Source organism: Podarcis filfolensis, assembly GCF_964270895.1.
Source record: "Podarcis filfolensis genome assembly, chromosome: 8".
NCBI classification, from domain to species: domain Eukaryota; kingdom Metazoa; phylum Chordata; class Lepidosauria; order Squamata; family Lacertidae; genus Podarcis; species Podarcis filfolensis.
Genome location: NC_139611.1, coordinates 84,789,729 through 84,814,727, shown reverse-complemented (window position 1 = coordinate 84,814,727; position 24,999 = coordinate 84,789,729). Strand labels below are relative to the sequence as shown.

General features: G+C 48.5%; 1 protein-coding gene across 1 annotated transcript in view; it reads right to left on the bottom strand.

Annotated features, from left to right (window-relative positions):
• MEIS3 (Meis homeobox 3) overlaps positions 1-24,999 on the bottom strand; it is a 75,868-nt gene that overhangs the window by 28,501 nt on the left and 22,368 nt on the right. Inside the window, exons 5-7 of the mRNA XM_083627684.1 lie at positions 21,381-21,431; positions 14,369-14,518; positions 4,913-5,024 (exon numbers count right to left, since the gene is read on the bottom strand). Of these exons, the coding sequence (XP_083483810.1) occupies positions 4,913-5,024; positions 14,369-14,518; positions 21,381-21,431 (313 nt within the window). The remainder of the gene's footprint in view (positions 1-4,912; positions 5,025-14,368; positions 14,519-21,380; positions 21,432-24,999) is intronic.

Here is a 24,999-nt window from a genome sequence, read left to right as displayed (position 1 = left end):
GCTGATGACTAACTTTCCTGAAGGGCACTGTGCGAAAGGGAATGAGGGGGTAGTGGACAAAAATGTTAACTCTTTGTCCCTTAAAAGCCCTGAGCGCCAGGTCTCCTAACACTCCTCTTTTACTAGCAGGCAAGGACCAGGATGGAGGCAGTGTTCGTTCTGCCTGGACCCTGAGGTCCACCGCCGAGGGCCTTCTGGTGCTTCCCTCACTATGAGAAGCCAAGTTACAGGGAACCAGGCAGAGGGCCTTCTCGGTGGTGGCACCTGCCCTGTGGAACGCCCTCCCACCAGATGTCCAAGAGATAAACAACTACCAAACTTTTAGAAGACATCTGAAGGCAGCCCTGTTTAGGGAAGCTTTTAATGTTTAATAGGTTATTGTATTTTAGTGTTTTGTTGGAAGCCGCCCAGAGTGGCTGGGGAAACCCAGCCAGATGGGCAGGGTATAAATAATATATTATTATTATTATTATTATTATTATTATTATTATTATTATTATTATTAAGACAGGCCATTTTGTGGGGAGGGGGGCGGGAAGTCAGCAGGCTAAATCTCCCTCCTTCCCCTAGGAGGCCTCACTCAACCCATCGCCTCTAAAACCTGGATGCTGTTTCTCGATTTTCCCAGGGCAATCTACCCCTCCTCCCACTCTGGTCCTCCTCGTCTCCCCCTCGCCCGCTCCCCCCTTGCAACCCCCCCCTATTGGAGGCTGACTTCTGCGCTCTGCAAGGTCTGAGGAGGAGGGGGTTCCACAGGGCGGCTTGCAGCTCCGCCGCAGTAACTCCCAAGGCGACCCCCCAGCTTCGAGGGCTGCCAGCACACACCCCCTCCTCTTGCCTTTGCTTTCCCTTTCTTCAGTTGGATGCCCCCATTCTCAGGGTATTTGCTCAACAGATGGCGACTGCTGGAATGCAGAGGCCCATGTGTGTGTGTGTGTGTAAACGCTCACACTCTAATTAGCATAACTGCGATCCCCGGCTTTCTGCGGAACACGCTCGCAGGTGTTATAGGCGGGCTCGCGCCCTCTCTGCACATGCGCAGGGATTGCTAAACACAGATGAAAGGCCAGGATGCATCTCCTTCCTGGCTTAGGGCACGGGGAGGGAAAGCAGAGCGTAGGTGCCTCCCTTGCAACACTTCAGAATCTGGATGAGAGAAGGCCAGGAACACAACACAAGCCAGTTTGTATACCCCCCCCCCCAATAGAACATCCCACCTTAGCACAGGTTTGACCATACAGTGGTATCTCGGGTTACATACGCTTCAGGTGACATACACTTCAGGTTACAGACTCCGCTAACCCAGAAATAGTACCTCGGGTTAAGAACTTTGCTTCAGGATGAGAACAGAAATTGTGCTCCGGCGGTGCGGCAGCAGCAGGAGGCCCCATTAGCTAAAGTGGTGCTTCAGGTTAAGAACAGTTTCAGGTTAAGAACGGACCTCTGGAATGAATTAAGTACTTAACCCGAGTGGGACGGGGGTGGCGCTGTGGGTTAAACCACAGAGCCTAGGACTTGCCGATCAGAAGGTCAGCGGTTCGAATCCCCGCGGCATGGTGAGCGCCCGTTGCTCAGTCCCTGCTCCTGCCAACCTAGCAGTTCAAAAGCACGTCAAAGTGCAAGTAGATAAATGGGTGCCACTCCGGTGGGAAGGTAAACAGCGTTTCCGTGCGCTGCTCTGGTTCGCCAGAAGCGGCTTAGCCATGAACTTAGACCCGGAAGCTGTATGCCAGCTGCCTCGGCCAATAAAGCAAGATGAGCATCGCAACCCCAGAGTCGGTCACGACTGGACCTAATGGTCAGGGATCCCTTTAGCACTGTATTGACCATAATTTCTTGCGATGGAGAGATCTGGTTTCACACATTTTTGTTCATAAGCCTGTCCTGCTCTTACAGTTGCCCGTTGGATGGTCTGTTGTTTTTTTTAAAAATCAGCGTGAAAATTCATCCTTAAATACTTCTTTTCATTTACTTATTCAAATACTTTCTCTATCGCGAAACGAGCGTTTCTGAACACACCTCATCTGAAGGCATGCCCGTCGAAATCCGTTTTATTCTAAATGAGACATTTCTTTCGTCCGAGAATCGTACACCGCAAAATTCAACGGACTGTCGAATCCAAAGAATAATTGCGTCCCGATCAAATACATTGGCCGATAAGATACAGATTACATCGTAAATTCACAGAGCTCAAATTCCTGAAGCACTGCTGATAATTTCTGCGCTAGGTTTAGGTGGCCTTGGTTCCAGGAACAAGCTGTGAAAATCTTTGGGAGTCTGGCACCCTGAGCGAGGCCAACATTTGCTGCCCGCAAATGGATCTTCTCAATCATGGATCTTCTCAATTTTGAACCTCATTGGCTCAGTGCCCTGTGCAGGGGAACCAACCACAGCACTCCAAATCCAGCAGTGCTTTGCACAGTTTAAGGGTATGCAGGTGAGCTGGGGTATGTTAGGAACCCAAAGGCATATCTCCCACCTTGTCTCTGGTGGAGACCACTATGCAAAGCGTAGCTTCTCTGATGTGCCCCATCTTCTCATTTTCTGAGAGCCTTTGGTCCTACAACTGGGGTCCCCAAAAGAAATGCAAGTAACTGGATGTGCTCACATTCCCCGCTTTGCTCAGCCTACCCTCTGCCCTCCTCTCCAACCTTTACTGACTTTCCCACCATAATAAAGGTAAAGGTAAAGGGACCCCGGACCATTAGGTCCAGTCGTGACCGACTATGGGGTTGCGACACTGGCCGAGGGAGCCGGCGTACAGCTTCCGGGTCATGTGGCCAGCAGGACTAAGCCACTTCTGGTGAACCAGAGCAGCGCACGGAGACACCGTTTACCTTCCTACCAGAGCGGTACCTATTTATCTACTTGCACTTTGATGCGCTTTCAAACTGCTAGGTTGGCAGGAGCAGGGACTGAGCAACGGGAGCTCACCCCATCGTGGGGATTTGAACCGCCAACCTTCTGATCGGCAAGTCCTAGGCTCTGTGGTTTAACCCACAGCGCCACCCGCGTCCCCTTCCCACATAATACACTGCTTAAATTGAGATGGAAAACTCTGTAAGGCCCTCTTTGCTCTGCAAGCAGCTGCATACGTTGTAGAAAAACAAGACAAGTACGTCCCTCTAGTCCAGACTCAACTGCCCCCCCCTCGCTTCATCATAACCGGCATCTTAGTCCCAGAAGCATCTCATCGCTGGGTGAAAGTTTGCAGTTGCAATGTACAAATTACCGTATTTTTTGCTCTATAAGACTCACTTTCTCCATCCTAAAAAGTAAGGGGAAATGTGTGTGCATCTCATGGAGTGAATGCAGGCTGCGCAGCTATCCCAGAAGCCAGAACAGCAAGAGGGATCGCTGCTTTCACTGCGTAGCGATCCCTCTTGCTGATCTGGCTTCTGAGATTCAGAATATTTTTTTTCCTTGTTTTCCTCCTCCAAAAACTAGGTGCGTCTTATGGCCTGGTGCGTCTTATAGAGCGAAAAATACGGTACTCCAGTGTGTCATTGCTCTTGTGCTAAGGGATCACGATCTTACGAGGGGGGCCCAGCCGAGCCACCATTTTCTTTGCCTCAGCCTCCGTCCCTCATTATTATTATTTTGCAAGATGGGTCTCATAAATAATGGCCTGACACACAGGGCTGTGGCGTAGATGGCTGAGTTAATACGAAAGCAGAAATTAGGAAGAGGAGCACTGTCTGCAAGCAAGTCTGCTGCGAAAAGCATTGCTGGCCACAGAGATTTTGGAGAGATTTGGAGATTCAGGAAGCATTGCCCTCACTCAGCGCTGACTTTGCTTGCCTTCAGTTAAGTCCTTCTGCAGTGCCACTCTTCCCAGACTGAAGGCAAAGGAATTAAGCTGGATCTGATTGGAGTTATAGTCCAAAACATCTGGAAGACCCCAGGCTGAGCAAGGCTGCAGTGTTTAAATGCTAAGAACAACTATCATGATTATGGTAATCGTAACTGACTTTTTCAACTCAGTTTCTGAACTTTCGTTGCCATGGAACAATAGTTTATTGTCAGGTTACCTGGTTCATTGTTGGTACAGTGGTACCTCAGTTTTCAAACATCTCCATTGACGAACATTTCGGTTTTCGAACGCCGTAAAACCAGAAGTAAATGCTTCGGTTTTTGAACTCGCCTTGGAAGTCAAACATGCCACGCGCCTTCCGTATTGAGTTTTCCGTATTGAGGCTGCCGTACTGAGTTTTCGGTAAAACCGAGGTACCACTGTATTTTGTTATACATGGACCACTGCTAGTTATTTTTCTTGAGCTACCCTATTTTGTTGACCCGTGTCAAATATTTTTATTTGAAGTGGATGTCTTTTCTTTATCTACAATTGTTCCCTTAAATTCTTTCTTCGCTGTATTAGCGCTGTTGGTCAAAGACATCACCTTTCGCACCTTCTTTAGATACTTAAAAAGTAAAGGGACCCCTGACCATTAGGTCTAGTCGTGACCAACTCTGGGGCTGCGGTGCTCATCTCGCTTTACTGGCCGAGGGAGCCAGCATTTGTTCGCAGACAGCTTCTGGGTCATGTGGTCAGCATGACTAAGCCGCTTCTAGGGAACCAGAGCAGCGCACGGAAACACCGTTTACCTTCCCGCCGGAGTGGTACCTATTTATCTACTTGCACTTTGACGTGCTTTGGAACTGCTAGGTTGGCAGGAGCAGGGACCGAGCAAAGGGAGCTCACCCCATCAGGGGATTTGAACCGCCGACCTTCTGATCAGCAAGCCCTAGGCTCTGTGGTTTAACCCACAGCGCCACCCGCGTCCCTCTTTAGATCCTTAATTCCACCTAAAATGCTCTCTCTGCAATGCTCTCCTTACCTTGAGCCCACACAGAAAATCCAGGACCACGGAAGCAGAGCCTTTCTCCTCCCTCCAGCATCCGCTAAACCTACCTTGTTCGCTGGAGTTATCTCCGCTCTGCGACGCGATCCCACCGCTGGAAGGTCCCGGCGTTCCCGAGTGCGTGGATCCCGTCTCATCGTGGTCCCGGATCCAAGAGTTGTTCTACAGGAGAAGAGAGCACACATGGCAAGGTTAGCTGTGTGAGTGGGCACCAGGAGATTACCCAGATCCATGTTTTCCTTTCATCCCCAACCCAGGAAGAATGGTTATCAGCAGAAGGGTAGATTAGATAGATAGATAGATGATGATAGATAGATAGATAGATAGATAGATAGATGATAGAGATAGATAGATGATGATAGATAGATAGATGATTGATAGATAGATGATAGATAGATATAGATAGATAGATATAGATAGATGATAGATAGATGATAGATAGATAGATAGATAGATAGATAGATAGATGATAGATAGATAGATAGATAGATAGATAGATAGATGATATAGATAGATAAATAGATAGATAGATGATGATGGATGATAGATAGATGATAGATAGATAGATAGATAGATAGATAGATAGATAGATAGATAGATGATAGATAGATAGATGATATAGATAGATAGATAGATAGATAGATAGATAGATAGATAGATAGATAGATGATAGATAGATAGATAGATAGATATAGATAGATGATAGATAGATAGATAGATAGATAGATAGATAGATAGATAGGTATAGATGATAGAACCCTTCAACTGTCATCTGCAAGGCAATTCTTATTCCTTGGGCGTTCCATGAATGGCTTGGAAGAGAAGCTTTGCAAGAACTGAGCCGATCCTTGAAAGTCCTCAGCTGTCCCAAAGGCCATGCAACCAGAGTCAAATCTATATTGTATTCTTAATTAAACTAATTAGCAAACTAAATCGCCTCCCCCACCCATACCTCAAGGCAAGGTACAAAATGCAATGAACGTGGAGTGGAAAACCAGTTAAACACAACACAGAAAATAAGAGCAGATGAATGTAAAGGCCATACAAAATAGACGCCCGTGGCAGAGACGCAGCTAGGAAAACTTAGATGGCCCATGTAAACCAATTAGAACACCCTGCAGTTGATTCTTTATTGACCTTGAAGCATCCCTCATCCCTGAGCGTATGACAAGGAGAAGAAAAATAGTTCTCTGGGAAAGTTTCTCTCTCTCCACCACCCCCGTTTCCCAGTTACTTTGGGTACTCAGTATGGAAAGTTAGCCATGTGGCCCCCCGCTATGGGAACTGTAGTCCAACAATGATTTGGAGGGCACCAGACTGCCTGCCCCCAATCTGCACCCCCTCAAAAGTCCCCCCAATATCCCTGCAAGGTAAAGGTAAAGGGACCCCTGACCATTAGGTCCAGTCGTGGCCGACTCTGGGGTTGCGGCGCTCATCTCACTTTATTGGCCGAGGGAGCCGGTGTACAGCTTCCAGGTCATGTGACCAGCATGACTAAGCCGCTTCTGGCGAACCAGAGCAGCGCACGGAAATGCCGTTTACCTTCCCGCCGGAGTGGTACCTATTTATCTACTTGCACTTTGACGTGCTTTCGAACTGCTAGGTGGGCAGGAGCAGGGACCGAGCAATGGGAGCTCACCCCACTGCGGGGATTCGAACCGCCGACCTTCTGATTGGCAAGTCCTAGGCTCTGTGGTTTAACCCACAGCGCCACCCACGTCCTGTCCCTGCAGAGTAGGCTGGTATTATTAGTATCCCTAGTGTGTTTGTAAACAGGGACAATCAGTAGGCAAATTCTTCCCTACCCTGACCCTGCGCAGACAGGAGAAACGAACGGACAAAATATAGCTCGGTTGGTTAGAGTCTGGTGCTGATAACGCCAAGGTTGCAAGTTCGTGTAAATTTTTTTTTTTATTCATTTTCCAACATAAATTAAAACACATTACAACTGACAATACACAGACAAACAAACATATAAACACGTATAATTTCATAACCTCTTTTTCTTAAGCCTTATTTCAACGACTTCCCCATACCTCCCTTTTCTGCATCCCTATTTTAAATTTTTTCAGCAACCCCTAATTTCAATTACTTATAATTCGCTTTCTTTAAATCCTTTTTCTCTTACCCAATCATTTATCACTGCAATTCTATTTTACATTACCCATGACATTTTAGCACTCATTAATTTTACAACAGTTCTTAAGATAAGCTTTAAATTTCTTCCAATCTTCTTCCACCGTCTCTTTCCCTTGGTCGCGGATTCTGCCAGTCATCTCAGCCAGTCCCATATAGTCTATCACCTTCGTCTGCCACTCTTCCAGCGTGGGTAGTTCTTGTGTCTTCCAATACTTTGCTAAAAGAACTCTTGCTGCTGTTGTAGCATACATAAAGAACGTCCTATCTTTCCTTGACACCAATTGGCCTACCATGCCCAGGAGAAAGGCCTCTGGTTTCTTGTGAAAGGTACACTTAAGAACCTTCTTAATTTCATTATAGATCATTTCCCAGAAGACCTTAATCCTTGGGCACGTCCACCAAAGATGGTAGAATGTACCTTCAGTTTCATTGCATTTCCAGCATTTATTATTGGGCAAATGATAGATTTTTGCAAGCTTGACTGGGGTCCAAGGTTGCAAGTTCGATCCTCGTAAGGGACAGCTGCGTGTTCCTGCATTGCAGCGGGTTAGACTAGATGATCCTCAGGGTCCCTTCCAACGCTACGATTCTACGAAATTTGTTTTTCCTGGCAAGGGTGGCAGCTTCGCCGGTTCGACTTCCGCCTGTCCAGAGGCTGTCCAGAGGGAATCCCTACCATGGGGCAACTCCCTTATCCGCAGCTCCCAGTTCCTTCTCCCATGCAAGCCTTCCTCCCCATAAATCCTTTAAGGAGGAGGCCAGGATTTGCAGGGATTTCCACAACGCCTCCGCTGGGGCTGTAATTATTTTGACCCCCCCTTCCCTCCCCTTCCCTCGCCCAATTGAAGAGAGTTCAAAGGGGGACACCGGGCCTCTCGCGCAGCTACCGAAGGGGCTCGGATTGCAGCCCCCCGACTTGCCGGGGGACTAAAACAAAGCCCCGGGCCCCCCGCGCCCCCGCCCCGCCCTCTCATGCCCTCCCTGATTAACCTGGCAGAGCTGATCACAGGAGCCCCACAAGCGAGAGGCCTAAGGGGTTCAAGGGGTTAAGGAGCTGCGGATTTCGAAAGCGAACCTAACACTTGTAGACCACAATAAACGGGAAGGGAGGGGTCAGGGGGTCGCTGTTTCAAACTCTAGGAAGCGAAGGTAGCAACACTAGCGGTTAATTAAGTGCAGGCCCAGCAGCTTCTGCCCAAAGCGGATTTCGCGAGAGCCGCTTAAGAGTCAAGTCCAGGGCTGAGATTTGGCTCCCCATCTTAAGGATGGAGGCTTAAGCATGTTAACGGGGGTGGGATTTGAATTTTCAACAATTATTATTTGGGATATGAACATTCCCCCACCTGCCCAATCGTGGAACTGACGGCCGCAGCAAAAACCACTACCTTTATTATTTTTTATTTACAGTGGTACCTCAGGTTACATACGCTTCAGGTTACAGACTCCGCTAACCCAGAAATAGTGCTTCAGGTTAAGAACTTTGCTTCAGGATGAGAACAGAAATCGTGCTCTGGCGGCACGGCAGCAGCGGGAGGCCCCATTAGCTAAAGTGGTGCTTCAGGTTAAGAACAGTTTCAGGTTAAGAACGGACCTCTGGAACGAATTAAGTACTTAACACTGTATTAAAAATCACACTTTCATACAAGAAGAGAACACACAGTGCTGCAATAAGAATGTCAAACGAAGAATCTCAGGTTTTGAAAGGCATGTCTAAATAATACTGTTTTTAGAAGGCATTAAAAAGGGGTAGGGGTGGCTCCTGCCAAACTTCTATTGGCAAGGAGTTCTACAGGGCGGGGCCTGCCCCAGTCAAGGCTTGGCCCTGGGTAAAAGCCAGGCAAACGTTACATGCCATGTAGGCCCACCCAAAGCGCACTTCTTACCTGCCCTTTATGCAGGTGTAAAAAAAAATGCAGTATTAAAATTAGCCCTAGCAACTTACATTTGGGAGAACAGGGCGGGTCTAAATATAGACACCTTCAGTGTCAAAGGGTAAAAATGGGAAATTCAGATGACTTGTTTTTTTAAAAAAATAAGGGGGAGGTTAGGCACATATTGAAAGCCCTCGAATGCAATAGCTAATGCATTTTAAATTGCATTTTAACCTGTATTTTAAATTGTCCCCCCCCCCCTTTTCCCTATTATGTTTTTACTATGATTTTATTGGTGTTAGCCGCCCTGAGCCCGGCTAACACCCGGGGAGGGTGAGGTATAAATAAAATTTATTATTATTATTATTATTATTATTATTATTATTATTATTATTAATCAGAACCTCCATGTAGAGGCGCAGTGTACCTGCGATAAAGCGGGGCGTAGGGCGAAAAAACAGGGGCAGGCCACCAGGCCTCGCTTACGGGCTCCCTTAGGCAGTCGCTGGAGATGGGAGAAGCCTGGTCTCCATCCAAAACAGACTTTCTTTCCCCTTCATGTTCAGTGTGGAAGAGGAGATGAACGGCTAAGAAAGGGGTCGGTCCTCAGATGCCGGGCTGCGGATGTTGCTAGAATTAGCCTCCTCCTCCCCTCCATCTCCTTGCGCCAACCCCCCCCCCAAAAAACCCCTCCACTCTGCGAAGCTTCCAGCCCGATAGCCCCGGGGCACATTAAAAATGCAAGGAAGTTGCTATAGGCAAATGAATGTGTTGACTGCATTAGCGGGGCTTGGGAAAAAATGAAAAAGTTGACGGAGCAGGGAGGGGAGGGGAGGGGAGAGATCAGGGGCAGTGCAAGAGGCGACCACGTCTCCTTCATTACCAGCTAACTGTCAGGGGTAATTATTTTCCAAATGTACGACCCTTTTCTTTCAAACTCATGAATGTTGCAAGGAGAGCTAGGTTCCCCCTTCCCCCACTTCCCTTGCAGGGGAAGGGGCGAGAGTGGCCATACGGGCTGGGAGAGAAGGGGTTATATTTATTTTACACCATTATTAATCACTTCCCCCCCCAAATTAAGGTAGACCAAAAAGAGTGGATGTATGGAAGTGAGAGCTGGACCATAAAGAAGGCTGATCGCCGAAGAATGGATGCTTTTGAATTGTGGTGCTGGAGGAGACTCTTGAGAGGCCCATGGACTGCAAGAAGATCAAACCTCTCCATTCTGAAGGAAATCAGCCCTGAGTGCTCACTGGAAGGACAGATCCTGAAGCTGAGGCTCCAAGACTTTGGCCACCTCATGAGAAGAGAAGACTCCCTGGAAAAGACCCTGATGTTGGGAAAGATGGAGGGCACAAGGAGAAGGGGACGACAGAGGATGAGATGGCTGGACAGTGTTCTCGAAGCTACCAGCATGAGTTTGACCAAACTGTGGGAGGCAGTGGAAGACAGGAGTGCCTGGCGTGCTCTGGTCCATGGGGTCACGAAGAGTCGGACACGACTAAACGACTAAACAACAACAACAACAAGAGCGGAAAGCGGCTTGAGAGATAAGCTCGATTTTGTAGGATGCAAACACACCATTCCTTTCTCCCTGCCCATCAAAAGGCTTTTTGAAGCAAGCAGAAGCCTGCTAAACCTGTTAGTGGATGGGACAGGGGGTGCAGGGAGGGCTCCCAAAGTCAGCTATATTTCAAAATGCTTTATGTGAGACGTCGGGTAGCCTGAGGATATCCAAGTGTTATTTCTGTGCCTCTGTCTGCCTCGGCAAAAACGCGCACTTGCAGGCAAAAGGTTCGCACCCTCAAAACTCCAGCTAGGACTGGGAACAGCATCTGTCCTAAACATTGGGGAGTCATCGGTGGTCTGTGGGCAAGATGGAGACCCTTGGCCTAATTCTGTATGGCCTGTTTTCAAGGGCTGTTGCTCTGCCACTCTAGGCAGCTTCCAGCAAAATATAAAAAACACAACAAAACATCAAACCTTAAAAGCTTCCCTAAACAGGGCTGCCTTCAGATGTCTTCTAAAAGTCAGATAGTTGTTTATTTCCTTGATGGGAGGGTGTTCCACAGGGCGGGCGCCACCACCGAGAAGGCCCTCTGTCTGGTTCCCTGTAACCTCACTTCTCACAGGGAGGGAATCGCCAGAAGGCCCTCGGAGCTGGACCTCAGTGTCCAGGCTGAAAGATGGGGGTGGAGACACTCCTTCAGGTATACAGTCAAATCTCAGTTGTCGAACGTAATCCGTTCCGGAAGACCGTTCGACAACCAAGGCGTGGCTTCTGATTGGTTGCAAGAGCTTCGGAATGTTCAGGTTCTAAAAAATGTTCAAAAACTGGAGCATTTACTTCTGGGTTTTCAGCGTTCGGGAGCCGAAATGTTCAAAAACAGAGCTGTTCAAGAACCGAGGTTTGACTGTACTGGGCCAAGGCCATTTAGGGCTTTCAAGATCAGCACCAAACCTTTAAGTTGTGCTCAGAAACATACTGGCAGTCAATGTAGATCATTTAGGACCGGTGTTATATGGTCCTGGCAGCTGCTCCCAGTCACCAGACTGGCCGCTATATTCTGGATTAGTTGTAGTTTCTTACAAAAGCAGAGTGATTATTAGGTAGCACTTGTAACAGACTGAAGCAGTAGATCTGACATATTTTCCAGGTCTCCCAGCAGAGAAAGCAGGTTAGGTAAGGATCACCACACTTCCACGCACAAAACAGGCAGCTGGAGAGGCCCTGGATAAGAGCAGGATTTATAGAATCATAGAATCATAGAATCATAGAGTTGGAAGAGACCACAAGGGCCATCGAGTCCAACCCCCTGCCAAGCAGGAAACACCATCAGAGCACTCCTGACATATGGTTGTCAAGCCTCTGCTTAAAGACCTCCAAAGAAGGAGACTCCACCACACTCCTTGGCAGCAAATTCCACTGTCGAACAGCTCTTACTGTCAGGAAGTTCTTCCTAATGTTTAGGTGGAATCTTCTTTCTTGTAGTTTGGATCCATTGCTCCGTGTCCACTTCTCTGGAGCAGCAGAAAACAACCTTTCTCCCTCCTCTATGTGACATCCTTTTATATATTTGAACATGGCCATCATATCACCCCTTAACCTCCTCTTCTCCAGGCTAAACATGCCCAGCTCCCTTAGCCAAGGGACTAGAAGGGACTCTTCTGAACTCAATATGTTTGGAAGAAACAGCTGTACAAGAAATATCTGCAGTTATCATTTCCTAAATTGAAGAGGGTGGGATCACATCATTGCAGCAGCAAATGTTATGCCCCCAATACAACAACTGGGTTCTGAAAAGTTGCCATTAACTCTCAGAAAGAAAAAAGGGAGCGCAGTGAGGCCGGACAAGATTTCTTATAACTCTTGCCCAGCATAAAGAAAGCTGACCCAAGCAAGTCGGTCAGAAATGGTAAGAAAACACAAGGTCACATGATGGATTACTTATTTATTAAAGTGATTGTTTTAACCTGCCCTTTTCAGGGATGGGAAGAAGAGAATTCCAGCATGTCGAGAGAGCAGAGAAAACGACGAACACGGGCTTAAAATTTCATCACAAAAAGGCGGTGCAGCTAATGGTAATAAATAACTAATTATTGTTTCCACAGGAGAAAAAGAGCTATGTGCCATTGTAAAATAAAAAAGGAAATAAATGAAGTATGTAGCATTAAGCCAGATCACTATCCTCTTTAACTAGCACAACAACTCTAGCACCCCAAATTGCAATGTGAAATAACGATCTGGAAAATCCTGCTGTTACCCCAATTGCACATTGGCTATTGGGAAAATAGGAATTTGCTGTACTGCAAGTCCGACCATTGGTCCATGTAGCACATTATTGCCTACACTGGCTAGCGGTGGCTTTCCATGGTTCCAGATAAGGGTCCATCTTGCGGGATGTAATCCACTGGGAGCAGTCAAATACAACATTCCTTGTTTTCCTAGAGTGGACATGCAAGGGGATGTTTGGTCCAGCCAGTCGAAACTTCCTGTTCTTCCTGGGCTGGAGCATCCTTCCTTTTGCATGTGATAGAAGGTGGGCGTGACCTAACCTGTCCAGGTAACAAAAGGACGAGTCACGCAGCACACCTCTCTCTTTTTCACTTCCTTCTTCGTTTGACCAGCTTCTAGCTAGGACTGCTCTGCTAGCTCTCAGCTAGCAGAAGCACTGGGATTAATCCCCATATGGGGTAGATCCTCATGTACATATTTGTAACTAAGTCTGCCTTCAGGGATCCAACTGTGAACTGATGTAAGTAAACCTCTTTTATTGACTTTGAATAAGATTGTGGTGTCTTTATTCTTTTAAGAGGGATTCAAGGGAACTTACCAGGAACGTACAATACAATCTGCGACAGGTAATGTGAGAGGCTTACACAAGCCTGCAGCCAGCTATCTGCTGTACGTGTAAAAAGGGGAATGTAAACTCTGCTAAGTAAAGGAACTTGCTAGCGTGTGCTGGTCCCATGGGCTAACCATGAGGTCAAGGTTGTAGTATGGAGGCAGTCCGTCAGAGCTGAAGCTGGGTCCAAGGCAGGGAGTCGGGTGAGGTCAGGAGCTCCGGCAGAAAAGCAGGACAGGGTGCAGGCAGGAACAGGCTACCAACAATGTTGCTCCCGCAACTTGGGACTGGGCTGGCCGGCTTTTGTGTGCCCCGAGGCATAGGGCGGCCCCGATCCTCTGGTGACTCGCCTGTCCTGGCCTGGAGGCGAGCACTCCTCCTGCGGGAACTTAGTTCCCTCCGCCTCTCTGCCCAGAGCCTCTGCAGCTCAGGAGAGGCTGGAGGGTTACCAGACCCAGAGGCAACCTCAGCTTCCTCTGACAGGGCTGAGAGTGGAGCACCTGCAGGCAATGGGTCCTCCATCACCTCAGGAGCCAGAGCAGACTCAGCTGGTGCCTGCACCTGAGGATCCAGCACAGGTGAGGACCCTTCAGGCTCAAGCCCCAGCCCCGGCTCATCTGGTTCTGGAGGCGGGGAATCCTGCGCAGGCTGGGATCCCTCAGGTTCAGCCTCCGAGTCCGAATCCCAGGCCATCACATAGCGCAAGTTAGAAGGATATTAATAATCAATATATCCTCTCTTGCCACCCTGAACATTCCCACACCTCAGTCCTACCTGAAGATGCTAAAGATTGAACCTTCAGCACTTTTAACCGCAGAGCTATTGCAGGTAAGCATCCCAAACTCACAAATGATGCTTTGCATCAAGGTGCATGGAAATGCCACCTGGAGATTCTCACACCACTCCACTTTTCCTATAAAACATTTTGCAATTTACTTGACTTTGCAATATAGTTGATGCCGCTGATCACAAGCACAACATTCAGACACGCACCTGAGAATCCACATTTGCAAATTTCCAGGTCGGCAGAAAACTCCTTGAAAACTTTAAGAAAACTTTTTCTTAAAGTCAAATTTTGATTGCAGCACGCAAACGGTTCGGCTGAAGCCAGGGCTTGCTGCCCGAAGCTCATGCCCCGCAGGTGTCCTACCTGATCGGAGAGGCTGGCACAGGAGCCGCCAAAATCTTCAAGGTCGGATTTCGAGCCCCCATCTCTGTCGTCAATGACCAAGTCAATGGGCATCTTCCCCTTGAGGCAAGTGATGTAGCGGTGGCAGAAATTGTCACAGAGGTCATGTACCTGCCAAAAAGAAAGGAAAAAAGTGAAAATGAAAGAGTAGCCAGGAGTGGCTGGTTTAAAAGCCAGGAATTTCCAGCTGGTAAGTACAGTGGTGCCTCGCAAGATGAAATTAATTCGTTCTGCAAGTTTTTTCTTCTTGCGAGTTTTTCGTCTTGCGAAGCACGGTTTCCCATAGGAATGCATTGAAAATCAATTAATGCGTTCCTATGGAGACCGCTTGCCAGGCTGGCGGTGCGGAGAAGGGCTTTTCTCCCCACCACCAGCCTTCAGGACAGGTCCGGGAACAGAGGGGAAGGCGCGCAGCATTCTGAATGTTGGCGGTGGGGAGGAAAACCCTCCTCCCACCGCAAGATTTCAGGACAGCCATCCGAAGGCTGGCGCGGGGAGGTCTCTCCGCCCCACCGCCAGCCTTCGGAGGAGGTCCGAGGACAGTGGGGAAGACGCGCTGCGCTTCCCCGCTGTGCTGGAGATTTCCCTATGGGTTTTCGTCTTGCGAAGGAAGCCCATAGGGAAATTCGTCTTGCGAAGCGCATCGAAAAACGGAAAACCCTTTCGTCTAGCGGGTTTTTCGTCTTGCGAGGCGTTCGTCTTGCGGGGCACCACTGTATTCTACCTGAACATTCAGGAGTTCTGGAAGCAACCAAGAACTCAGGGAGGTGGGGGCAAGATATGGACTTTTTCCTTTCTAATGATGGCATAACAGATAAGATCCTTTCCTGCATCAGTAACTGGTTCAAGAGCAGGAAGCAGAGGGTATATTTATATGCCCAGGATTTCCCTGCCCCATAAGAAAAGCCCCCATTTTACATGTTTTTGAGTCCTCTGATTTTCTGTTTTATTCGCTTTTCTGTGCTTTTATATTGCTGTTTTATCAGGCTCCGTTTTTGTTCCTGTTTATGTATGTGTGGGTTTTGTAAAGTTCGGTCTTATTATTTCATTATCATTCCATTTGCTTTAACAGTATAGTGTATACTCTATAGTATACTTTATAGTATAGTGTATACTCTATAGTATAGTGTATAACAGTATACTCTATAGTATAGTGTATTTTAAAATGGGGTTTCAAAGTTTTTAGGGGGTTTTGAATATTTTATGTAGTTTTTCAATTTCATTGTTCTGCATGGGACAATGACAATAAAGATATCGTATATTGTATATCGTATATATCGTATATTTGTTCGCTTTTTAGACTGAGAGATTCTTGAAATACTGTGCGGTTTAGGAATGCTTTCACATGAATAAATAAATGCCCCATTGCCCCTTTCAAAGCTCTTCTTGAAGCACCAGGGTCTAGAAACTTGGCAGGGCTTTTGTTTTTAATAAACAGGCCGCCGGCCAGGGCTTATTCTGAAGGTACGTGAAGCCAGCACCTTGCTGAAACTAAGCCGGTCTGGATCTGGTAACTGCCTAGTGAATTTTTGGGACCCCCTTAATGTCAGAGATCTAAGAGACTTCAGTGGTGGCTGAATGGGGCTGCCTCCCCACAGCCTTGTCTCTGACCCAGCAAAGCACCACCAACCCCGTTTTCCCTCTTCTGAACTCAGAAACACCCCTTTCCCCAGGACAAAGAATTAAACCCCGGCTTCTAGAGTCTGCTGCTTCACAGCAGGTGCCCTCTGCGTGAATCAAAGGGTTAATTACATTAACAAGGGATTTATCAGGTTACAAACACTGAGTTTTAATGCGTGGCTAACGAGCTCATTACCCTAGCAAAGAGCGTGCCTTTATTTCCACACCCCATGCCCCACCTATAGAGGCAAGCAGTGGGGTTTTCACATGTGGTTTTGGGCTGGTTAAAGGGGGGTAGACTTGACACCCACTCTTCTCCAGGGCCCACCAAATAACTCAAAGAGGTGGGCAGCCTGTGCCCCGAAAGCTAGAGTGTCAGGGAGGAGGCATGTCCCTGATGTGTTAGATTTCTAGGTGAAAGGATTGTTCTGTTTTTGTAAAGATAAACATTCAGGTTTCACATGGAAGTTGATCACGTCAGGGAGAAGGGTTATAGTCTAGTCCGTCCCCCTGACTTGCTAGCTTTCTGGGGCCACGTTTATTTATTATCTATTGGTTTTGTTCATGAAATTCCTATCCTGAGCTTCCTCCCAGAGGAGCCCAGAGCAGCGAGTATCAAAATGGTGCAATAAAAACAAAACATTTAGAACATCCTAAAAAATAAAGCATGACACACCCTCAGGTATTGATTTCATGGTTGCTACGGCCAGTGTCTATCAGCCATCAGCTGACTGGGTAAACAGGAATATTTTTAACTTTCTCAACAGTGAGGGAGACAGGTGTACCTTGCCAGGAAAGGTGTTCTGCACCCGGAAACCATCACCGAAAAGGCCCTGTCAAGTCACAGTAAGCTTACCAGTCACAATCAGGTTGTGTTTGTTCTGCCCGCCCTCCTGCTAGCGCTGAAGAGACACAAGCCACGATGCCTATCTTAGCATTACATCCAAATCAGGGATTGTGGTTTGTTTCCCTTCCAAGAAACTCTGATCTGTAGCCAAGGTTTGTCCTTGGCTTACTGACCGCGGTTTGTTAGAGCAAAACAAACAACGGTCCCCAGTTTGGACGTGACCCTAAGCCAAGGAGCATGGCCTGTCTCTTGCAGGGAAGACCCAAAAGGTTGCATCCAGTGTTAGTCCTGCTCAGAGTAGACCCACTGAAATTAACAGACACAGCTAACTTCAGTCAAATAATCTCACTGGCTTACACTTGCCCGCGATCCAAAGGATGAAATTCTAACTGGGCTGACACACAGCCTGTGATCTTAAGCACTGTGACATCAACCACCCATATCCAAATTTCTGAACGCAGGAGGCCCAAGATGCTGGTCCAAGGTATCGCTCAAATAGAGCGGTTGCTAAGCAACAACCTCCGATGAACCCAGCATCTTCTGAACTTAAACACATAAGCAACATGCACCTCATACACTTATTTCTGGGCAAGACCTCGCCAGGATATATAGACAGGCTATAGACAGGCTAATAATAATATAATTATAATAATAATTTATTATTTATACCCCGCCCATCTGGCTGAGTTTCCCCAGCCACTCTGGGCGGCTTCTAATCGAGTGTTAAAAACAATACAACATTAAATATTAAAAACTTCCCAAAACAGGGCAGCCTGCAGATGTCTTTTAAAGATAAGATAGCTACTTCTTTCCTTGACATCTGAAGGGAGGGTGTTCTACAGGGCGGGTGCCACTACCGAGAAGGCCCTCTGTCTGGTTCCCTGTAACTTCACTTCTCGCAATGAGGGAACCACCAGAAGGCCCTCGGCGCTGGACCTCAGTGTCCGGGCTGAACAATGGGGATGGAGACGCTCCTTCAGGTATACAGGACCAAGGCCGTTTAGGGCTTTAAAGGTCAGCACCAACACTTTGAATTGTGCTCGAAAACGTACTGGGAGCCACTGCAGATCTCTCAGGACCAGTGTTATGTGGTCTTGGCGGCCACTCCCAGTCACCAGTCTAGCTGCCGCATTCTGGATGAATTGCAGTTTCCAGGTCACCTTCAAAGGTAGCCCCACGTAGAGTGCATTGCAGTAGTCCAAGTGGGAGATAACTAGAGCATGCACCACTCTGGCGAGACAGTCTGTGGTCAGGTAGGGTCTCATCCTGCGTTCCAGGTGGAGCTGGTAGACAGCTGCCCTGGACACAGAATTGACCTGCGCCTCCATGGACAGCTGTGAGTCCAGAATGACTCCCAGGCTGCGCACCTGGTCCTTCAGGGGCACAGTTGCCCCATTCAGGACCGGGGAGTCCCCCACACCCGTCCGCCCCCTGTCCCCCAAAAACAGTACTTCTGTCTTGACAGGCTATGCCAACCTGGCGCACTCTAGCTGTAGTCAAAAATATTTTCAGGGCACCATGTTGGCAAAGGCTGCTTTTAGGCCGAGCCAAAGGTGATGGGAGAAGCAGCGGGCACAAGGATGGCTTTGCCAACACCCTCCTTCCCTCAGCTTCCCAGTGTGATCTCGCTGGATGCCTTTCTGCAGCTTCGCCTTCAGTTACGTTTGCCTAGAACAATTGAAGCTGTCAACGTGGAGCTAGAAGCCGCGAGATCAAAGCAAAAGGGGAGCTGCGAAGGAGCTGAGCTGCATGGCAAAGTGCCCCGTGGCGACCCAGCCGGCCAGCCGGCCAGCCAGCTCCTCTCAGCTCAGCTGCAGCACCGGGGCCCTGTGGTGAGGTTTGCGAAACCGGAGCCACTAAACTGAAGTGGCTTCCATTGACAAGGCCAGAGTGGCTTTGCTAAATATAGTGGCTCGATAGCTCAGATCTGAAGTCTCGTAACCTGTCCTGGGCATATATGCCTAGCTCAGAAATGGGCAGCTGTGGGATGAAAACCTGAACGTTGCGTTGGCCAGGAGATTTGTGGATCGAGCCACAAAACCTACAAGATACACACAGAAAGACGTCGTTTCTATATTCTTTAGCCATCAGTATGAATGGGTGGGGAGCATCGCTAGATTAGCATTTATCTGAAAACCTATGAGTTCTGGTGCCGTAAAAACATAATGGAGAACTGGACTCTGAGTCTATTTTTAAAACTTCTCCCCCTCTCACTCCCATATGAGGAAATACTTCAAAATTGGAGACAGCTGTTGCTGCCGCTTGTGAGAAAGGGAAATTATTTGCAAACTTTTTTCTTTTTGCTGGAGGATAACTTGGATTTTGATTTGTTTTTTTAAAAAAGAATCTTATACTTTGAGATAGTGGGATTTTTCACCCTTTCATTTTTCCCAGGGACCACCTCAGGCTTTACTTTGAGCTAAATGAAAACTAGTTTTGCAGAAGCACAGAAGAAATATGTGAGATATTGCACTATGAGACTTGAGAATTCTGCTGTGGACCTCAACTCCCCCTCCCCACCACCAACTTTCCTTTTATAAAGACAAGTTTCTGTCCCTCATGATGAGCCTGGAGGTGTGTGGGCAATGCCTGAAGTCTCAGGTACTGGGAGCTGCGCCTCAGTTAACGTTTTCTAAAGGGTTGGGGCAGGATATAAGCAGAATCAAAACAAGCCATGTGAAATGGCAAATATGTCAGAATTATTATTATTATTATTAATAATATTAATATTAATATTTATACCCCGCCCATCTGGCTGAGTCTCCCCAGCCACTCTGGGCGGCTCCCAATCAAATGTTAAAAACAGTACAGCATTAAATATTAAAAACTTCCCTAAACAGGGCTGCCTTCAGATGTCTTTTAAAAATAGGATAGCTGCTTATTTCCTTCACATCTGCTGGGAGGGTGTTCCACAGGGCGGGCGCCACTACCGAGAAGGCCCTCTGTCTGGTTCCCTGTAACCTCACTTCTCGCAATGAGGGAACCGCCAGAAGGCCCTTGGCGCTGGATCTCAGAGTCCGGGCTGAGCGATGGAGGTGGAGACGCTCCTTCAGGCATACAGGACCGAGGCTGTTTAGGGCTTTAAAGGTCAGCACCAACACTTTGAATTGTGCTCAGAAACATGCTGGGAGCCAATGCAGATCTCTCAGGACTGGTGTTATATGGTCTCGGCGGCCGCTCCCAGTCACCAGTCTAGCTGCCGCATTCTGGATTAATTGCAATTTCTGGGTCACCTTCAAAGGTAGCCCCACGTAGAGTGCATTGCAGTAGTCCAAGCGGGAGATAACCAGAGCATGCACCACATGATTTATACAGAAGTCAGAGAACGCATGTAAAAAATAATAATGGTTCAATCTACCTAATTCATGCAGGTTTCAAAATCCAACTTTCTTCAGTGTATAATTCTAAACTAGCTGCAGCAAGGAAGATATATTGACCACAACTTGACTTCTCAGCAAACTTGATTTGGCCCAGCATTTGGTTTCAGCAGTTACAGTGGTGCCCTGCAAGACGAATGCCTCGCAAGACGAAAAACCCGCTAGACGAAAGGGTTTTCCGTTTTGGAGGCGCTTCGCAAAACGAATTTCCCTATGGGCTTCCTTCGCAAGACGAAAGCCCATAGGGAAGGCTGGCGGCGGGAGGAGGTCTCTCCGCCCCACCGGCAGCCTTCGGAAGGCTGCTCCGAAGGCTGGCGGCGGGAGGAGGTCTCTCCGCCCCACCGGCAGCCTTCGGAAGGCTGCTCCGAAGGCTGGCGGCGGGAGGAGGTCTCTCCGCCCCACCGGCAGCCTTCGGAAGGCTGCTCTGAAGGCTGGCGGCAGGAGGAGGTCTCTCCGCCTCACCGGCAGCCTTCGGAAGGCTGCTCCGAAAGCTGGCGGTGGGGCGGAGAGACCTTCTCCCCGCGCCAGCCTTCGGAAGGCTCCTCCGAAGGCTGGCGGTGGGGCGGAGAGACCTTCTCCCCGCGCCAGCCTTCGGATGGCTGTCCTGAAGACTTGCGGTGGGAGGAGGGTTTTCCTTCCCACCGCCAACATTCAGAATGCTGTTCTGAATGTTGGCGGTGGGGAGGAAAAACCCTCCTCCCACCGCAAGCCCCGGGAACAGAGGAGAAGCGCTGCGCGCCTTCCCCTCTGTTCCCGTACCTGTCCTGAAGGCTTGCGGTGGGGAGAAAAGCCCTTCTCCGCACCGCCAGCCTGGCAAGCGGTCTCCATAGGAACGCATTAATTGATTTTCAATGCATTCCTATGGGAAACCGTGCTTCGCAAGACGAAAAACTCGCAAGAAGAAAAAACTTGCGGAACGAATTAATTTCGTCTTGCGAGGCACCACTGTATTGTAGGAAACCACAGCTCTTTGCCAATCAGGGGTGCCTCTAATAAAGCAGGGATCAATCATCTCCTTCTGCCTAACTTCCAAATTGCTAAGACTGAGGGGTGTTTTTTGAGGGGGGGTGTAGGGTTTGCGGGTGGGAAAAGGGTAAAAGAAATTGCAAAGCAAAGCAAACATCTGTACCTTTTCTAATTCCAGAAGGTGGAATCTCAGAACTTGAATAGCTTGGATCATCTGAAATTATAAAGAGAGAGAAAATAAGTCGTTGCTAAAGATTGGTGACTGTATTACTTTTCTTAGACTGTGATATTGTTCTTGTTTCAGCCGCCGTTTTCCCTGACAGAAGTCAAGGCAGCTTACAGATAAAATCAAGAGCTGCTGAAAACATAGAATAATCCAACATTAAAAAGCAATTAAACATTGATAGAATTAAAACTATATGCATATATTAAATCTGTTTATAAATACACCAATATTTACAATGAAAACAGCATGCCACCAGCCTGTTAACTAAAAGCAGTCGATTCCCAAAAGCTTGTTGGAGCAAAAAGGTCTTCACCTGCCAATGGAACGACAACAAGGAGGGAGCCAGGCGAACTTATTTAGGGAGATAACTCCAAAATCTGGGAGCAGCCACTGAGGAGGCCCTGTCCCATGTCCCCACCAGGCCTTCCTGTGAGGATGGCAGGACGGAGAGAAGGGCCTCCCCTCAAGATCTCAAAACCCAGGCAGGTTCGTATGAGAGAATACGGTCTTTCAGAGAGCTTGGGCCTACATGGTGTATAGATCATAACCAGCACTTTGAACTGTGCCTGGAAACAGATCGGTAGTTGGTGGAACTGTTCCAGCAAGGGAGTCGTCTGCTCCCTCTGACAGGCCCTGGTCAACAATCTGGCTGCCGTTCTTTGAGCCGGTTGAGGTTTCTGAGCATTTTTCAAAGGCAGCCCCATATAGAGCATGTTACAGTCATTCCAATGGGATGTAACTTAGGCCTGCGTCACTGTGGCCAAATCAGATACACTAAACCCTCAACTTTGGTGTATCTTGTGCACACAGGGCTGCCTTAAGCATATGCAGCACCAGGGTGCAAAAATCCACCCGGCGCCTTCCTCCCCAGGTTGCCCAGTCCCAGGTGCGCAGGAGGGCGGAGCCGGCCAGCTGCCTCAGCGTCTCATTGGCTCGGTCGCCCCCGAACTTGCGCAGGTGCCCTGCACCCCTAGTGCCTATGGGTAATATGGCCCTGTGTGCACATTCAGCTTTCACAGCCTAGGACCCTCGTACCTACGGGGCCGCCTCTCCCGGTATGCCCCACGGAGGACCTTAAGGTCCATAAATAGAAACACCCTAGAGGTCCTGGGCCCTACGGAAGTTAGCCTCAACCAGAGCCAGGGCCTTTTCAACACTGGCCCCGGCCTGGTGGAACGCTCTGCCTCATGAGACCAGGGCCCTGCAGGATCTGATTTCTTTCCGCAGGGCCTGTAAGACAGAGTTGTTCCGCCTGGCCTTTGGCTTGGAGGCAGTTTGATTCCCTCCCCCTCTTGCTTTTTTCCTTTCTCCTCCTGTGATGAGGCTGCATGTTAATGTTTTAATGTTGTATTTTAATCTTGTTTTTTTAAGTTGTATTTCAATCAACTTGTTTTTATTATTGGTTGTTAGCCGCCCTGAGCCCGGTCTTGGCTGGGGAGGGCAGAGTATAAATAAAAATAATCATCATCATCATCATCATTTAAAAATATATTTTAAAATTAGAATGCCAGTGGGTATCCATGAGAAAATATTCTGGCAATCCCACCCGCCATTGCACCCGATGTGCTCTGACCATGCACAATTTTGACTTTAGGCATGATCCCCGGAACATAACGCCCGTGTTAAGTTGTGGGATTACTGTATCTAAAGCAAGGGGTGCAGCTGGTGCCCTAGTTTATTATGTACATAAAGTACACAGAGTAAGTCTCACTGAAGATCCTGGCTTCCTTCTGATGGAAACCTGCATGGACTGAGGCAAACGACTTCTTAAATCCATGTTCAGAGTTAACCCATGTAAAGGCACTACAGTCAATCCTTTGGAAAGTGTCACCCGTCTCATCTGCTGTGGCAAACACATCCTTCCGGGAACCTGGGTGCGGTTAGGAGGTCGGCCACGTTTGTGTCGCCGGAAAGGAGGAGATGCGCCACAAAAAAGGGGGAGGCGGAAATAAATTCCGCAACTGTCAATTGATATGGCAATACCTATTTATGAGTAATAACTATAATGTTGTGGTTAGAGGACCTGGAAGAGCAGGGTTCAAATCCCTGCTCAGCCGTGAAATTCACTGGGTGGCCTTGGGCCAGTCACTGTCTCTCATCCTAGCCTACCTCACAAGGCTGTTGAGAGGATAAAACGAGGGGGAAGAGAACCACGTACGCCACCTTGAGCTCTTTGGTGGAAACCTGGGCTAGAAATGAAACGAAAACATTTCACCAGAGTGAGGAAGACTGTAACCAGGTGAGCTGTGGGCCTGCTCAGTCTGCTGGCCAGGTGTTGCTAACTGTGGACGGCCAGCTTCGAGGCCTCTTCCTTCTTAGAGTTATTTATCTCTAAACTGGGCTTGGACCAGACAGCCTTTCAAATAGAGACTCTCCTTTGCAAAGGAGGAGAAAGCCATCCATGGCTACTTGCATAGCTGTCAACCGTCCCTTATTTGGCGGGAAAGTCCCTTATCCCAGCGCCATGTCCCGCTGCTCTCCCTTATTGATGATGTCCCTTAAATTCCCCAGGTTTCAAAGGAAGCAGCTCCTCTCCCTCCCTGCCTGCCGGCCAGGGAGGAGGGAGGCTCCAACTGTGTTGCTTGGCTGCATTGCTCACCCAATAAGGAGTCTAAGAACGACTGGGGGGTGGAGCTTGCATGCCTTGTGCCGATCAAATTGGCCGCGTTGCCTGGGGACTCGCCTTTGCTCAGCGCTTCCCAGCAGAGAGGTGACGGTGGTTTTCCTTGCTGCATCCCCTTTGCTGGGTTGCTGCGCTGTGGGAACCACCGCTTGAGGCTTTGTTTGGCTGCTGGCTGGGCTTTCTGCCTTTGGCTCGGAGGGGCTCAGAAGTTGAACATACCTGTGCTGGAAAAATCCCTTATTTTGGCTGCTGATCCCTTATTTTCGAGGCTGCTGGTCCCTTATTTTCAAAGTTGACAGCTATGGGCTACTTGCCAGAAAGCAATACTTCTGAATACTAGTTGCTCTTGTGTTGGGGCCCTCCTTGCACAGGCATCTGGGTGACCACAGTAAGAACAAGACACCAGATTGGATGGGCTCCCTTTGGCCTGATCCTGTAAGGACACGTGGCTACCCTAGTTAAGGCTGAGAGGCAGCGGCTTGCCTAAGACTTCCTAGCAGACCGACGGCTGCAGCAACTGTAGAGCCAGGGATTTTATTTGCTCGGCTTTGCTAAGCAGCTGGCCTCTGCATCACCCTCAACGGGAAGGACCCAAGTTGTGTCCAGTTGGCTAGCAGGCAGTGAGGATCACTGGTGAATCGTTGGCAGGCCAGTTATTCAGAATCCAGATTTGCGTCCCACTTGTGTAAAGTTGTGAAGGAATGATGGTGCGTGTCTAAGATGGGCGGACGCCCTTCATGTGTACAGTGGTGCCTCGCAAGACGAAAAGAATCCGTTCCGCGAGTCTCTTCATCTTGCGGTTTTTTCGTCTTGCGAAGCAAGCCCATTAGCGGCTTAGCGGACTAGCGCTATTAGCGGCTTAGCGGGCTTAGCGGATCAGCTGATAAGCGGCTTAGCGGCTTAGCGGATCAGCTGTTTAACGGCTTAGCGGAT